The sequence below is a fragment of the Notamacropus eugenii genome, chromosome 1 (assembly GCF_028372415.1).
Source record: "Notamacropus eugenii isolate mMacEug1 chromosome 1, mMacEug1.pri_v2, whole genome shotgun sequence".
Taxonomy (NCBI): Eukaryota; Metazoa; Chordata; class Mammalia; order Diprotodontia; family Macropodidae; genus Notamacropus; species Notamacropus eugenii.
This window is the reverse complement of record NC_092872.1, coordinates 367,195,027-367,211,561: the sequence shown is the minus strand read 5'-3', so window position 1 is coordinate 367,211,561 and position 16,535 is coordinate 367,195,027. Positions and strand designations below refer to the sequence as shown.

General features: G+C 46.5%; 2 protein-coding genes and 1 long non-coding RNA gene across 5 annotated transcripts in view; 1 reads left to right on the top strand and 2 right to left on the bottom strand.

The window, feature by feature from the left end:
- Positions 1-1,456, top strand: part of NRG2 (neuregulin 2) — a 244,802-nt gene extending 243,346 nt beyond the window's left edge. The window contains 1 exon segment of the mRNA XM_072630493.1: positions 611-1,456. Coding sequence (XP_072486594.1) covers positions 611-1,280 — 670 coding nt within the window. The 3' untranslated portion in view covers positions 1,281-1,456.
- On the bottom strand, positions 1,410-2,956 carry LOC140518369 (uncharacterized). The gene is made up of 2 exons (XR_011971910.1): positions 2,717-2,956; positions 1,410-2,395 (listed from the first exon to the last, which is right to left on the bottom strand). It is a non-coding gene; the product is annotated as an uncharacterized lncRNA (long non-coding RNA).
- Positions 2,957-8,297: 5,341 nt separating this feature from the next.
- The window catches only part of PSD2 (pleckstrin and Sec7 domain containing 2), a 49,735-nt gene continuing 41,497 nt past the window's right edge, over positions 8,298-16,535 (bottom strand). For all 3 annotated transcript variants that reach the window (XM_072630492.1, XM_072630490.1, XM_072630491.1), the window contains 5 exons: positions 15,877-15,947; positions 14,531-14,688; positions 12,012-12,156; positions 10,542-10,685; positions 8,298-9,495 (listed from right to left, as the gene is read on the bottom strand). In XM_072630492.1, coding sequence (XP_072486593.1) covers positions 9,286-9,495; positions 10,542-10,685; positions 12,012-12,156; positions 14,531-14,688; positions 15,877-15,947 — 728 coding nt within the window. In that variant the 3' untranslated portion in view covers positions 8,298-9,285. The remainder of the gene's footprint in view (positions 9,496-10,541; positions 10,686-12,011; positions 12,157-14,530; positions 14,689-15,876; positions 15,948-16,535) is intronic.

The window sequence follows — 16,535 nt, the reverse complement described above, 5'->3', positions numbered from 1 at the left end:
TGTGCAAGGTGAGGCACTGGGAAAAGAAATATATTTCCACTTTTGTGGGGTATTCATAAAGGTGAAACTCTGGGCATTGTGCTCTAAATGTGATTTTGACAACCTGGAGTAGGTCCAGGCTCCGTGTCATGCCATGGACTCATATCATACTCCACCTCCCAAGGAGGACATGATACCTGGCTTCTTAATATTTAAATGAGGGATTAGAATTTTGAGTGGCTCCAGAAGTTAAAACGAGGACCAATGGGAGGAAGGTGCTAGAAATGGGAAAAGGAGACAGGTTTGGGCTCAATGGGACCAAGAACTTTCTGATAACTACAGTTGTCCAGTAGAATACACTGACCTTGTGTGGTAGTGAGTTCTCCAGCAGTAGCTCTTGGGGATCTTATAGGGCATTGGGTGGGGACTCCAAATAAATTACTTCTAAAAGTTCTTCCAGCTTTGAGGTGCTACTTTAGAGCAGGAAAGTTTTCCGCAGGAGCCTCTCCTCTGGTGTACTCAGCTTGCACCCTAGTTCATTTCTACCTCTATTTAGGGGCCTCAGTATTAATCTAGGGAAGGGTTAGATTGGTTCCTGAGGACCCCAGCTGCCTCTTGCCTCTCTTCTCAGGTATGTGTCAGCCCTCACCACACCTGCCCGCCTCTCGCCTGTCGACTTCCACTATTCCCTGGCCACGCAGGTGCCTACCTTCGAGATCACCTCACCCAACTCAGCCCATGCTGTCTCACTCCCCCCAGCTGCACCCATCAGCTTCCGTCTCGCTGAGCAGCAACCCCTCCTTCGGCACTCACCCGCCACTGGGGCCCCTGCCTCTGACATGCAGCGTAGTTACGACAGCTACTACCCACCCCGCCGGGGCTGCTCCCACGACAGCATGGGAAGTCTGCCAGCCAGCCCGTTCCGAATCACCGAGGATGATGAGTATGAGACTACACAGGAGTGTGCACCCACCCTTGAACCGCCCAAGAGAACATCTACAGGTCATCGGCGGTGGAGGAAATCCAGACTGAATGGGCACATGGCCCAGCGGGCGCGGGCCGTCCGGGACTCCTTCTCACTCAGCAGTGCCTCCTACAGTGAATCAGATGAGGAGCTGGTGGCCGAGTGTACCCCTTTTCTCAGCATCCACACTTCGGACATGCTGGGCACGGACTCCCCCCCGCTGTACCAGCCAGCGGACAGCAGGACTTATTATTCCTTAGACAGACACAGCACCCAAGAGAGCAGACACAGCCGTATCACACACCCACGGGGGAAACAAGACTCTGCTCCCCTCTAGGACCCACTCTTCCTTCCCTTCCCCACCTTCTCCTCCTTCCTCCCTCCCCTCACCCCTTTCTCATTTCCCTCCTTCTGCTCCCTGGATCTTTAAGGAGAACAGAAACCACACACTTGGAAAGAAAAAAAAGAAATAAAAATATTTTTATTTTATATAAAAGGAAAAATATAACAAAATGTTTTATTTTCATTTTAGCAAAAGTTGTCTTATAATAGCTAATAGCAAAGACTTTTTTATAGGAAACTCTATTTATATGTAACATCTTGATTTACAGCTTCGGAAAAAAAAAGAAACAAAAAAAAAAGGAGAGATGGGCCAATTTTTTGACTATTTAATAGAAACCTATATGTGGTGCCTTTTTGCTGTACGCTAATATGGAGCTCCTGGAGAGAAGGCTGTGGCCACCTCCGCTGTCCAACAGGTTAGTGATTGGCTCTGGCCACCCCAAACCCACCATCTTGCCTCCTCTTTCCTTCCCCCTTCCACCCAGAGATGATGCCCACCCCACTTCCCAGACTGGGAAAAAAAAAAGGAGCAGGAACTAGCCACAGTGAAAAGAGTCAGATTTAGGGTTCGTAGGTGCATCCTTCCCTGGAGCCTAATTTTGGCATGTGGAGAAGGGAGACTTTGGGGGGAGGAAGCAATCGAACCATCCCCCTCAGATAATGGGTGGGAAATTCTGTATCCCCTTGGATCCCTCTCCAGAAAATAAGAGCTTGGGTCCCAGAGACTAGAAGAATAAAAGCTAACATGTCTATTTTTGAGACATTGAGAGGCTGCGTGTGGCAGGATTAGGAGGCTAGAGTCAGACTGACCAAAGTGGAGGGCTTCCCCCCTTCCCTCTCCATCCCTGGCAAGGGTGGGCTTGGAAAGAGGCTACCCCTCCCCACCCACTGTGTCCAGGGCCCAGGGGTTAGCCCAGCAATGCATCCTAGGTCAGGGAGAGCCAGAGCTGCGGTGGGATGAGGGGTCCACCCACCTCCCCCCTGCCCCAGGGAGGTCTCTCCAGGGCTCCCCTCAGTTCTCTGCAGCACCTCGTTTACATGGTTCGCCATTTCTCTTTTACGCCTGCATGTCCTGCATTTCAGATACTGTAGATTGGATGCATGGTGAGGCTGTGATTGAGAAGACACAATTGACAGTGTATTTGATTTTACCTTTTAGCAATAAAGTAACTAACCAGCCCCCCTTTCCCTCCTCCCCCCAATCCCTTCTCCCAACTCCCAACCCATCCTTCCAACCTTTTCTCCCCTACAAAAAAAACAATTGGGTCTGACCAAAAAAAAAAAAAAATCAGCTAATTCCTCATAAAGTGTTAAAAAACAAACTAGCATAAACCAAGGAGAACTCTGCCCCAGATTGTCTGAATGTCTGAACTCTTGACTGTTGAACACTTGAACTTTTTTATATTATAAATAAAAATCAAAATAACTCACCGGCTCAGTGTGTTTATCCAGTCTCCAGGTTTTCAGGGGGTGTTGGGGGAGGTTGGAGGGGAGGGAGACCTAGGATGGAGTGGAGTGAGTGTTAGGGTTAAGGAAGAACCCCAGTAGAGAAGCCACATGTGCAAGCCAACACACACACTCCAGAGGGCCAGAGAACACTCTCTGCTTCCCCCCACACACGTCCCAACCCCTGCTTCTAGTGCCTGCTTTTGGCAACAATCTCAGTGAGAAGGTATTTACAAGATGTCCCTTGCGGTGCAGAGGAACAGGGGCCAATGTGCTGACGCAGATCCCTCCACTTGGAACTTGGGCCTGGAGAGCATGGAATGGTTCCCAGGATGGATTGTAGGGGCAAGGATGAAGGGAGAATTCCTGGCATTGGGGGAAGGGATGGGAGCGAGGGTAATAGGATTGACACTGTGACATCCAAAGTCTCCCAGGGTTACTGTCACAGTCTGGACATGCAAAGTGGCCTTTGCCAGCTTCCTCTTCCTGCCAGGACCACCTCTACTCTGACAACCAATGGTGACCCTACAATTTGTGGGTTGCCTCTGCTCCATCCCCAGCACTCTCCCTGTCCTCCTTCCCCCCATCCCCACTCCCAAGCATCTACAAGGACCAGTTCCAATCTGCTGCAGCTTTTCTTGGTCTGTGATTATAGATACAGAGGAAGCAGATTTCTGCCTCAGATTCAACTCTCACTTTCTTCCAATGCACACAGACTTTAAGGTGATAAGATATAATGCCTCATACAGCACTGAGCTGGAAGCCAGGAGACCCTAGTACTGATTCTACCCCTGACCTATGTAAAATGACACCCCGACTCCTACCCAATTCTAATATTCTAAGAGCTCAAGAAACACTCTAGGTTTTGCACAGTCCTGTACATACAAGGGCATATGCCTGAAATTGACTGATAGATCAACTTTCTTCATTTATAAAGGCCAGTTTGCATATGAACCTTGTGTAGCCTGGGTTCCCTCAATACAGGAAAGAAGGCAAGGGGAACAGCACTAGGTTTAATAGTTGGGACGGCTGGGGAAAATGCTCCAATAACCATTATAATGGCAGTGAAATCTCTGGCATCTCTGTGACTCCATCCCCATCCTTATCTGACCACTACCCTTTTATGAAACTATCTGGGCACTAGCAGCTAAAGGTCAAGAAATCCCTACATGCCTTGGTTTAGACTTAAAGAAAACCCTCTGACCTCTGGGCCAATCAACTCCATAAGCTCTTTGGTCATTCTGTGATCACGTTTGTTGCCTCCATCTGACATTTCTAGCTGCTCGAAACAAGTTCTATTAGAAGCCACAATTTAACCTCAAATGACCAAGCTCCAAAATGACCCCAACTGGCTCTGAGAAATCTTTCAATGAACCCACTGATGTCCTTACCTCATTTTGGTTTTCCTGCGACCTTTTTGCTTTCTAGAAATTTGAAGGGCAGGAAATGAAAGCAAGGAAATGTATCAGTTTGAACTCAAATATTTAATTCTGAATGAACCCACTTGGTCTCTCCATATTTGTATCTTCATTTAGCCTTATGCTTTGTAGAATTGCAGTGTATAGTGAAGGACAAATTAAGAAACAGCAGGTTTGACTTTTAAATATACTATGTAACCCACAGATGACCTACCTCCATTAAGTGACACCTCATCTTTTCAATTAACACCACAGTGGAAAGAACACAGTCTTTGGAGTCAGCCAATTTGGGGGTTCAAAAATCACACCTCAGACTCACTCCCTATATGACCTTGGGCAAGTTAGTAACCTACGTGAACTTCAGTTTCTTCATCTGCAAAATGAGGAGGTTAAACCAGAAGGCTTTGGGGGTTCTTTCCCACTCGACATCTGATATCCTACCATCCCTTTATTCCATGCATGTGTTTAAATGCCTTCTTTGCTTTCTAACAAGTTCTGGTTTATATTGGATGACATACCCTTCATAGCAAAGATCTGATATCCAAGATATATAGGGAAATGGTACAGATATATAAGAACGAGAGTCATCCATCATAGAGTTACATCTGAAAGTGACCTCAGAGACCATCTTGTCCAACAACCTCATTTTAGGAAGAAACCATAGCCCAAAGAGGTTGTGACTTGCCCAGTGTTCCATAAGCATCAGAGGTGGGGTTTAAACCCAGGGCCCTGTGGCTCCAAGGTCAATGCTCCTTCCCTGTACCACTGACTCCGAAGGAACTCAGCCATTCGTTGGGGTGGGGTACGCAGAGAATTTGATCAATAATGGTACTTTCCTTGTGCAGAGATCTCTCTGCCCTTTCTTGGTCATTGCTGATACTGCCACCACTAGCATACTTACTCTTTACTTTTGTCTCAGTAAGGGAAACCGGTCTTTTCATTAATGAGGAGGCCTGAAAACAAGGAGCCCATGCCTTGTTTTCTTCTGTTAGCATTGATAGAAAAGTTATGAGAATAATGATAGAAAGTTATCATTTATATAATGCCTCCCAAAGTGATTTACCCAGGCTAACTCAATCTTCACAGCAACCCTGTGAAGAGGTGCTATTATTATCTCCATTTGACAGATGAGAAAACTGAGGCACGAAGAAGTCAAATGATGTGTCCAGGGCCACACAACTAGGACCTGTGGGAAGCTGGTGGAGCTGTGGGCAGTAGTTGAGGGCCTCCCAGGTCCTCCAGGATAGTATCTCTGTCTGACTGCTTCCCCAGCTCTATGTGTCTTTCCTCCTGAATCGCTTAACTTTCCTCCCACTGCTTATGTTTAGATTATCGCCAGCCTGATGCATGACTGGGGCATCCTTGAATATTTAAAATGGTCTCAAGGGTCAGTCCTCCAACATATCCCCTCCCCCAAGAAGGAGGTGAATATCCCACCAATGGAAGCCTCTTCCTCCCCTCATAATTCCCTCCCTACAGTCTCAAGAGCTACCACTGGGTAGTATCTCTACTTTGTCCAGCTGTCTGCTGGATATCTGTTGCTGTCCCAGGATTGTCCTTACACTGAACAATTTTAAAAACTGTCCCTAACCCCAAGGCTCCCTAGGGCAGCCTACTGGCAAAGGTCACTGCTGTCCATGCTGATTTGTATGAGGAAACACATCTATCCAGTTCATTCTCTTAACCCTCGGTGGCTGTGTGTGTTAGCACAGCATATCCCAAGTGCATAGTATATTGGGGCAGTGAGGTGGTATGGGACCTAGAATACAGGATTTATAATCAGGAAGACCAGAATTCAAATCCTGTCTCAAGATACTTTGTAGCTGTGGGGTCCTGGACAAGTCACTTAACCTCTCTGTGCCTCAGGTTCCTCATCTGTCAAATGGGCATAATAATAGCACCTCCCTCAGTGTTTCTATGACGATCATTGAATTAACATGGGAAGCACTTGTTGTACTATGTAAATGCTGGCTATTATTATATCATCCACATAACTTTACTGTCAACGCTATTTTCCCTGATACCTCTCAGTGTCAAGTGTGTTTCTAACCACACTTATGTTCAGTCATTTTTCATTTGTGTCTGACTCTTTGTGAAAACCCATTGGGGTTTTCTTGGCAGAGATACCAAGATTATTAGTGATTTGCCATTTTCTTCTCCAGCTCATTTGACAGATAAAGAAACTGAGGCAAACAGGGTTAAGTGACTTGCCCAGGGTCACACAGCTAGCAAGTATCTGAGGCCAGATTTGAACTCAGGAAGATGAGTCTACCTGACTCTAGGCCTGGCACTCTAAGTCATGTTATCATTTCTCTGACATCATGGTCCTCTTGGAAAATGACGGACAAACACAACCTGTCAATGAACCAAGCTGCCCAAATGGGGACCCGGCTATCTGGGTAACTCAGAACCCTCTCCCTTTCCTTCTCCTCTTCAAAAGAAGGTAAAGAAGTTGCCCAGTTAATTTGTACTACATTGACTAGATTCCTTTTCTTTCCTTCCTTTCCCTTCCCATTCCTTCCCTTCTTGTCTCCCCTAACAAGGAAGGGTCCCTTCTCAACCTCCACTCAGTGGCTTTTTTGGACCCTCTTGGCTTAAAGTGAATGCCAATATTAACAGTTTCTCTTCCAAACAACAATCCTGAGGCTCCTGCCTCTCCCAGATTGATTTATCTATTTTTTTCTTTTCTATTAAAGGGGCCATCCCCATGACTACTTTTTAAAGATGCTCATTCACTGAATGAGCATTACCTCACTTTAAGGGAGTACCTGAAAAGGCCTTAGCCTAAAAGGCCAAGATCTCCCATTGCATCCTGGGCCATCTCCAGTCATCTTGATGAATATCTTGTCACTGGATCCAGATGGCTCTGGTGGAGAAGTGAGGTTGGTGACCTGCACAGCCCTCCCTCATTCAAAACAAAGTCAAGTGCAAGTCATGTCATCATTTCTCTGATGGCATGGTCTTCTTCGGCAATGAAGGATGAACATAAGACCTGGCACTCCATCCACCGTGCCTCCTAGTTGCCCTGCTATCAACGCTGACAGTAGGGAACAGAGAGGTCTGTGTCACACAAAAAAATACAACATTCCAAATGCACTTCTAACTGACTTTGGAGATACTATTTTGTTTTCCAAATTCATCTTCTAGATTATGTTTGGTTCAGGAGAACATGGCCAATTCCTCGGCACAGATTATTCACCAAAAGGAGTGGACCAGAAGTGTCAAGCGTCTGGTATTAAAAAGCGGCTGTGGATGATTTCAAAGTGGAAAACCAAAAGCTGACACTTTCTACACATACACCAACATGTGCGTCAATACATAAAATGTTGATGGGCTGGTAAAGTATCGGGACATATTTGTAGTTGCAAAATTGGCTCATTCTCTTTCTTTCTTTCTACAGTTAATGCATATGTTACAGCTGAATGGAGTCCAATCTCTGCCTTATTTTAACGTGAGCCAGATTATATTATTAGTCTGTTACCAAAAAGAAAAGGAAAAAACCAGAGAAAGGGCTTGCTCGTTAACTGAACTTAGAGAGTAGCTATCACCCACCCACTTGAGGTGCTAATAATTGCAGGTCTTGAAGAGTGCTAATTTAGTGATCACATATGTTACAAATTCCTTTTTTGTTTTTTTTTCTGAGACTGAATGTTAGCCAGGCCTCCCTTGTTCAAATTTGGACTCTAGCCATAACATTTGAATAGGATACCTAGGACTGCTATTTTCTTGCTTCTTGACCTTGGAAAAGCCCCTCATTTTTATCCTCTCTGGGCCTCAGTTTTCCTCATTTGTAAAATGAGACAGGTGAACTCAACAATTTCTAAATCCTATGAAAGAAGCAGTCTTACAGCCGAGTATGTACCATGGCACCCTACCTTCTCCCAAGAACACTGTATCACAGACTTATTCCTTCCCCCTGCTTCAGCTAATGGAATTAAGTGACTGAGTTTGTTTTATTTCCTGACCTGCTCTGATAACCTCCACACCAAGAGGCTCAGAGATCTGGGTAGAGTGAGAACAGTACAGACCAGTGAAAAAAATCCCTTCTCTTCCCTTCACGATTCCCTCACCCACCCCCAGACTCCCACAGCCTCCCCATCCTTCATGGGGCAGACTGAGCAGGAGCCTCAGCCACACAGACACACACACACGGGCTTTGTCTATTTATTTCCAAAGCATGGACAATAAAGTAGTTATGTGTCACAGCTAAAGCCAGAGTGGCCCCATCAACAAACGAGGGACAGTCCCAGCAGCCCCAAGGACCTCCCCTCTCTCTCCCCCAAGGTGCCAGACCGCTGAGGAGATGCTGAGCCCTAGGCCTTTGGACACATTCAGGGAACACTATAACAGGTAAATCCTTGTAGAAAGGATTTCCATCTGGTGTTTTTGTTTCTTTTTCCTCTCTTTCTCCTACATCATTAGAAAGTCGTGTGTGTGTGTGTGTGTGTGTGTGTGTGTGTGTGTGTGTGTGTGTAAGGCCATAGTGTTTCCTATCTAAATGGACAGAATAGTCACAGGTGTGAAGCAGGGACAGCTTGACACTGAGAGGAATGTCACTTGGCCTGGATTATTGCGATAGGAGTGGCATGGCTGGCTTGGGTGGGTGAGTTGTATGGAGTGGGGTGGGGGGTTGCTGTGTGGCCCACAGACCTGCAGCTGTTTGTCTTCGAGAAGGGAAGGTCGGACAGGGAAGATCATGTTTTAAATGATAGGGTCCTCCCACAGTGAGAGGGGCTGGGAATAGGACAAGGGTGGGGAGAAGAAGAAATCCAATGAGAAGAGTTGGGAGTGGGGACACCTGGAAAGAACCAAGGTCCCTCCGCTGTGAGTTTTATGGCAGGGATGCAAATTCCCATCATCATAAGAAACCTCTCTGTGGGGATAAAGGGTCCCAAACAGGGAGTTCTCTGGGGGCTAGGAGAGAGTTGAGGACCTGGAGATGTCAGAGTAGGGAAGAGGATCGACACGTTGACAGTGACAACTTCTCAGCCTCCTGGGCCCCGACCCCGACCAGAGCCCTTTGGCTTGCCCACTGGGGTTCGGTCCATGGGGGCTTTAGGGCAGAACCGTGCCCCCTGACCTCCATGGGGCAGTCCAACAGGGGCCTTGCTTCTGTGGCCTGTCCACACATCCCAGTTAAGTGCTGGGCTCTGTGACATCCCTCTGCACCAAACCACCTGCTGTGGGCCCGTGACCCTGGCTGAGGGAGGGACTGGAGTGTGTCTTCCTCAGTGAGAGGTCCTCAGCCTCCACTGTGGCCAGCCTGGCCTCAATCTGCTCCAAGTCATCTGAGCCCACTTCAATCTTCACACATAGGAGATGGATGTATGTCTCATAGCGACTTTTCTGGAAGGAAGAGAGAGGGAGGTCAGATAAAGAGGAAAGTGAGTCACAGGGCAGCTGAGGAAGTAGGAATCAGCTGTAACAAATGAACTTATGCCAACTGTGTCACTAAGAGTTCTGCACTAAATAAGACCTGGGAGAAACTGCTTCCCCTCTCTGAGCTTTTCTTCATCTGTAAAATGGGATAATTAACCCTGCCATGCATAGGGCCAGGCCTGGAGCCAAGATCTGTTGCTGTGGGTTTGTACAAGTTGAGTTCAATCTAAAGGACTCCTCACAGAATCCATCTTGGGCTCATGTGCCCACCTAGGATTTCCTCTGGAATTCCAGGGGGATTTTTCCCCCACCCACTCTCACAAGTTATTACAAAGAACAGATGAAATAGCATACACAAAATAGATGGTCCTTACAATTAGCCATATTACTCCGACCCGGTTGGACAGATATCTGAATAGAGCCTCTTCACCACCTTGCCTCTCCCTCCCCACTCTGAAGGATCTCTGAGCCAAGTCCCAGCCTCCAGCAATCTCCGTCACATGGTCCATTTTTGCACGTATGATGCTTTGCTTGTCTTCTCCCATTAGAAGGTGAGTTCCTTGAGGGCAGTCAGTCTGACACGTAGTAGGTGCTTAATGCAGGCTGGTTGTCTGACTGACTAGATTTCTTTCTAAGCCACCTTTCCCAAATGTTGTCTCCATGATTCCATTAGTGTCAAGAAGGACACAGGCTTACTTCTTTTGTCAGTCAGTCAATGTGCCTTTATTAAGCACCTGCTGTGTGCCATGAACTACACTAAGAGCTGGGGGTGTGAAGAAAGGCAATATGCAAACAACTATACGCAAATCAGTTTTAGAAAGGAGCCCATCAGCCGGGAAGGCCCAATGACTTGCCCAAAGTTGTCCAGCACCAAGAACAAACCAGGTGACCAGGGTGCCTAAGAAAGCTAGTGAAAGGGAAAATCATCCTCTCTGCTCCCAGCTCTCCCCCTGCGGTCTGCAGTGAACTCAGGAATGATCCCAAATGCCCAGACATTCCCCTGTGGTCCACACCTCGAATGTTAGATAATGCTCCTTCAGCCGGTACTCCTCTGCCTCCTTGGATTTGACATTTTTCTCAGCTGGGTGCATCCTGTGCTCTGTGAGCTCAGCCATGATCTGCCTCATCTTGTTTTCATGGGACCTCAGTTGTTCTTCCTGCAGATGGAACCATCCCGCCCCCCCAATAACAAAGAATTGTTGCCTGGCAGCATAGGAAGAGGGATGGTTGTTCCCATTTCACAGATAGGGAGACTAAGGCCCAGAGAGGGGTACAGACTTGCCCATGATTCCCAATGGCAGAACTGGACCTGGAACCCAGATTTCCTGATACTCTAGCCAAGGGCCTTTCACATGAGGTGATGCTACCATTCCCAATTCACTTCATCTCCTCTGAGTTTTAGTGCAGGTGGTGCTAACAACCGCATCTCTGTGGCCTGAGGGGAAGCAGTGAGGGCTAACAGCTGCTAGGTCAGGCTGTCAGACTAGGTACCCACTTCAAGAATATGCAGAATAGAATCTAAGTCACCCTCGCAATCCCCCTCATCTTTCCCAATGACAGCTTGGGACCTTAAAGGACCTCAGCTGACATACATGCAAACTACACATGCATGTAAGCATACAATATATACATGCACACACAACACAGACCCATACATACACACAATCTCTCCCTGACACAGCCAGGCTCTGATGTTACATATGCCTCAGTGGGCAACGTGTGTCAAGGAAGACCCAATTTGATCACTCAGAATGATGAGAAGTTTGCAAAACCCCATCCCCCCAGAAGGCAGGAGTACCCAGGTCACATCGGAAAAAAAGGGGCAGATAGAATCAAAGTCATGAGCTCAAAGATTTCCCAAACCCTAACCAGTTTGGATGGCTGCCCAAGGAGATTACATTGTCTTCTTTGTAAATCCTATGCCCTAGAACAATCAGAAGGACCCAAAATACAGGATGTCATAAAGAACAGTCCTTACCTCTCTCCCTGGTATAGACTACAGAAAGAGATGCTTTCTTTGGGAATGCCCCCACATATCCCCAAACTACCTTTAGGAACTGCCAAGATTCTCTCCAGGGAATTGGCCTGGTAACATCTCAAATACTGCTTGCTACTGGATTGTACTGTCATTTAGCTACTCAGGAATTTTATAGTCTCAACTAACTCAGTCCTTGGATCCTGAAGGACAAGACCTGCCTTGCCGAAAGAGGCTAGATAGCAGATGCTCAGTATACGTATTTTATTACAGCAGCACTGAGTTTGCAGTCAGGTGGTTTGGGTCTCAGTCCTAGTTCTGCCACTGATTCAATGTGTGCTTTTGGGCAAGACATGTCTATGCACCCTCAGTTCTCCCATCTGGAAAATACAGAGGTCTTATCAAAGTGACCTTCAGTATTCCTTTTCAGCCCTTGCATTCTTTGCCTCTTGGATTCTGTAGGGAATGGAAGGAGAGTCCCTGAGGTGAGGTAGGCTTTGGTCCTTACCTGGCACAGGCGTGTGGTAGAGGAGGGAAGAAGGGGCCTACAAAACTTCTTCATTGAGCAGATAGCAGCTGGGAAGGCAGGGGCGGAGAAAATGGCAGCCACCAGGTTGATTCGAAGGATCCAGGAAAGCATCTCCTCCTTGCTCCTGGAGGGGGAGGGGAGGAAAGGTACCACCTGCTCACAGTTCTCTGGTATCCTCTCTGTGAGTGGTTCTGGGACCCCAGAGTTGCAGGTATGCCTCCTGCAGGGTCAGATGTAGTCCTACTTCCAGGACTTATCCCAGTTAAATTCTGGGCTCCCTAGCAACTTAATTCTCTCTCTCTCTCTCTCTTCTCTCTCTCTCTCTCTCTCTCTCTCTCTCTCTCTCTCTCTCCATAGATGGATAGATAGATAGGTGGATAGATAGATAGATGATAGGTAGATGGATAGATTATATGTGTGTGTGTGTGTGTGTGTGTGTGTATAAAGAGAGACAGACAGACAGACAGACAGAGAGTACATATATGCATGCATTGGGTGTATTGTGTGTCTATGTTCCTAATTCTTAACAAATTCCTGCTAGGGAAATCCGGATTTGATCCTTATAAGAAAAGAGAGTACGCTTTATTTCAAAAAAGGGATTCACCAGCTACTCTACATTTAAAAGTATGATATGATTTATAAAGAACTGAGGTGACCAAAAGTAAAATACCCTGGAGCAGGAGGGGAGAGAATTGAGCTCATCTACTCATTCTGTCACTAAGTCACCTATGACCTCGGACAAGCTAGTATTTCCCCCTTTGGGTCTGTTTCTTCCCTCGTAAAGCAAAGGAATTAGACTATGTCCATACAACTCCAATATCTACATATCAATGGTTTATAAGTAACTTTACATTGCTTGAACCAAAGCAAGGTAAACCCATATGCACTAGCAAACCCCAGGAGTCAATAACCCTCTTTTCCATACCTGGGGGTTTCTGTTGGAGTCTACCTTCTACATCCCTGAAAGGAAATTGCTGGAAACCAATTCTCATATTGTTGGGATGGGGTGGGGGAGGGAGAGAATTTTTTCACTTTTAGCTGAGATGGGAGAAGTGGAGGACATGGAGAAAAGAGAATGAAATCTGGAGCAGACTGGGCTCAAAAGTGCCACCCCTTCTACCCCAGCTGGAGGGGGGGGGGTCAGAAAGAGAAGTGTGGGCTGGGCCCTGCTACACAGGGATGAAGGGATGTGTCGGAGCTGACTGCTAAATTTTCAGCGTGAGCATTAGCACTTCAGAAATCAGCTAACACTATAAATCAGGGCTCGATTTATTTTTGCTGATTGTTTGGAATTAAAAAACCAAAGGGAAAAAATGTTAAGAATGGAGATTGAACTTAAAGTGTGTCCCCCATACTTTTCAGAGAGCCATTTATTAAACATTTATCAGCACACCCCTAAAAGACATCTATTAATCTGTGAGAGGAGGTTGGCTGACTGTAGGGGGGTGTGCGACCTCCTGAGGGCACCAAACTTTGCTCCATTCTGAGATTATTTATAGGAAGCAAAACCTCTCTGAGGAGTGTGGTTCCTGGAGGACATAATCTGGGTGCCAGGGGTCTCCTTGTCTGTGGGGGTGTGCGTGTGTGTGTGTGTGTGTGTGTGTGTGTGTGTGTAGCAGAAAAAAAAACTAGAAACAAAGCAGGTACTCAGATCAATTAGGTAAAGACTGAAAAGACTGAATAGACTGTAACAAACTAGGAACTGAACCTATCGTTTCATTGAAACAGGGAGTTCCTGGCACAGAAGACTTACAATGCACGTCTCTGCCACTTATAGAAGCCGTCTGGGGCACAAGTGATTTGCTCAGGATCACACAGCTTGTAGCATCTGAGGTGGGTATTCCCAGTTATTCTGGGCAGCAGGGCCAACTCTCTTTCCACTACCCCACACTACCTTCCTCTTTTGTAATAAATTAATGGTATATTAAGCATATTAAGAAACCAAGAGAAATCAGAGAAATATGGCAAGGTCAACATAGCCCGATACAGAATAAAGAGAAAGAAGAGAACAATGTGCACAATGACCACAATCACACAGAAGAAAATAAACACAAAATAACACAAATACTGGGATCCCTGCAGTGACCAGGCTTGACCCCAGAGTACTGGCCATGACACACACCTCCCATTTCTCAGAAGACAGCCAGCGTATTAACTAGGGTTGCAGGTGGGAACAGACATCATTAGACATGGCCAATGTCTTGGTTTGTTTTGCTTAAACTTTGTCATGTGGGAGGGTTCTTACGTTGGGGAGGTCAATGGAGAGTGACATTCATATTAAAAAAAATTAATAAAGGTTTGGTTTTGTTTGTGCACTGCATTGTGCTGTCTGAAATATTAAGGAATGGAAAGTATCTAAGGATTATAGGAGATTGACCTTGTCCCAAGGTCAGTAACACACACATCCATGACTACTTCCTTCCAGCTCTTTCCTGTTCTCTCCTCGGCACACCTGAGTCAAAGGAGGTAGGATTCTGACACCAAATAAGGATACTCACGGTGCTTGGAAGAGAAATACCCTCCAGTCAGCTGTCTTTAGCTTCAGCACGTTGGACTTCTTGCTATAGTCCACGGCCCTGGTGGCCAGAGCATGATGAACACGGATGGCATTCTTCAGGTCCACCTCTGAGAGGTCTTTATCTGGCTTGTATTCATCCTGGGATGCAGTGAGTAAAAGGAGGAATTTGTGGGAGGGGACAGTATTCAATTCTCCTTTTACCCTTCCCATAAACTCTCTCCCTAACACCGGGTTCCCAACAGAATTTAGCCTCCCCCGCATCTACCCTAGAGACACCTTAAATTTAATTTTCAACTGAGTCAGTGAGGGCTTTAAATAAATCCTCACCACTGCAAGAGCTCCATGAGTCTTAGAAGAGCAGAGTCTTCCCCCTTCCTGTCTGTCAAATCCAAACTCCATCCTTTAAGGTCCTACTCAGTCCCCACCTCCCTCTTAAGACTTCCCCCTATTGCTGAGTTTCTGAAAAATTGGTTGTAGGGACATTCAACAATAGGTTAGGAAGAGAGGGCAGAGACAATGTTAGATGCTTCCTTATTTCCCTCACTGAAGAAAGATAGTACTGGGCAAACTAGTAGATGTTGCTCAGTATATACCAGCTAAATAAACAAAACCAACAGGACTGTGCATAGATGTCACCTACCCACCACTGACTCAACTGCAGCCCAAGGGACATTATTCTTTCAGTCAAAGGATCAGATATGAGCAGATGATTTCTCTTTGACGTTTAGATTACACATGGTATGGCTTCAGCCTACCTTTTCACTCTGATTTACCCACTGCTAGTCTAGGTTTTGGCCAAACTGGTCTACTTGCTGCTGCATTCATGTGACATTTCGCTTTGAATCGCCAGCTAGCATTCCTGGAATCCACTCCTTGCCTCTTGCCTTTTAGTCTCCCTGGATTTCTTTAGAACTGAGCTTGAATGCCTGTCCTTTTTGGTCCGTCTAGTTGCTAATATCCTGACCCCTGAAATTACTTTGTATTTACTTTCTGTATTTTAAATTGACTTATACATGTACATGTTGTGGAAGAGCTGAAATCGAAGGCAAGGACCGTTATTAAGTTTTTGTCTCTGAATCCTTAGTTGCTAGCACAGTGCCTGATACACCATAGGTGGTGCTGAATGAATAGTAACTAGGCCCCTGAGGGACTCTCCAAACTTTTCCTCCCCTCCCCAAACCCTGAGGTGATCACAGTGGCTCTACTCCTTCCTATGGCCCACAGCCTGAACTACCTCCTCTCCTCCTCTTCAAGAATGGACAGCCCAGTGGGATGTTGCAGCTTCAGCCCTAACATGATAACCATCCCAGTGATGACCACGTGTACCTTCTGTAGGTAAAGGATGGTTCCTTTGAGAACTGCATAGAACTTCTTCCACCCTCGCCGACCTCGAGGGGCTAGAAAAAAAGACAAGGAAGGGATGTCTACAACCTACATTTATTCATCCCCCTCCACTATACAACTTCCTCCTGAATTATGAGTCAAATAAAGTCCATGTCACTATTCACGCACAGACCCCACTCCCTCCCCCTTCCCATCCCCTGCCATTAACTTGTAATTAGGCCCACACACAGGCTAGATATATAGAGAAAGGATGTGTTTAGAAATGAAGTCCACAGGGACCTAACCCCAGAACCCCCCACTTGAGGAAGTCCAGGGCAGTAGTTTCATGCTACAAAAAGGGAGTCAAGACAAAACCAATACCAAAGACTTCTTTAACTTTTCCAGGGACTGAATCACCCAGGCTAGATGTGCCCCATCCCTCTCCCTCTTTGGAATGACCACTGGCCAGGTTGGGCTCTCAGGAAAAGTCCTAACAGTGAGTAAAACCATGAAAAATGGGATAATAATGAAGCAACAACTCTTCAGTCCTTGCCCCTCCTCCTGCCCCCAGCACACAGCCTGGGTCAGCTCAGACCCAAGGGGATGGCAGATCTCATGCTTCCAGACTAGGGATCTCTAGAAGCTTCTATTCCTCCTGCTCT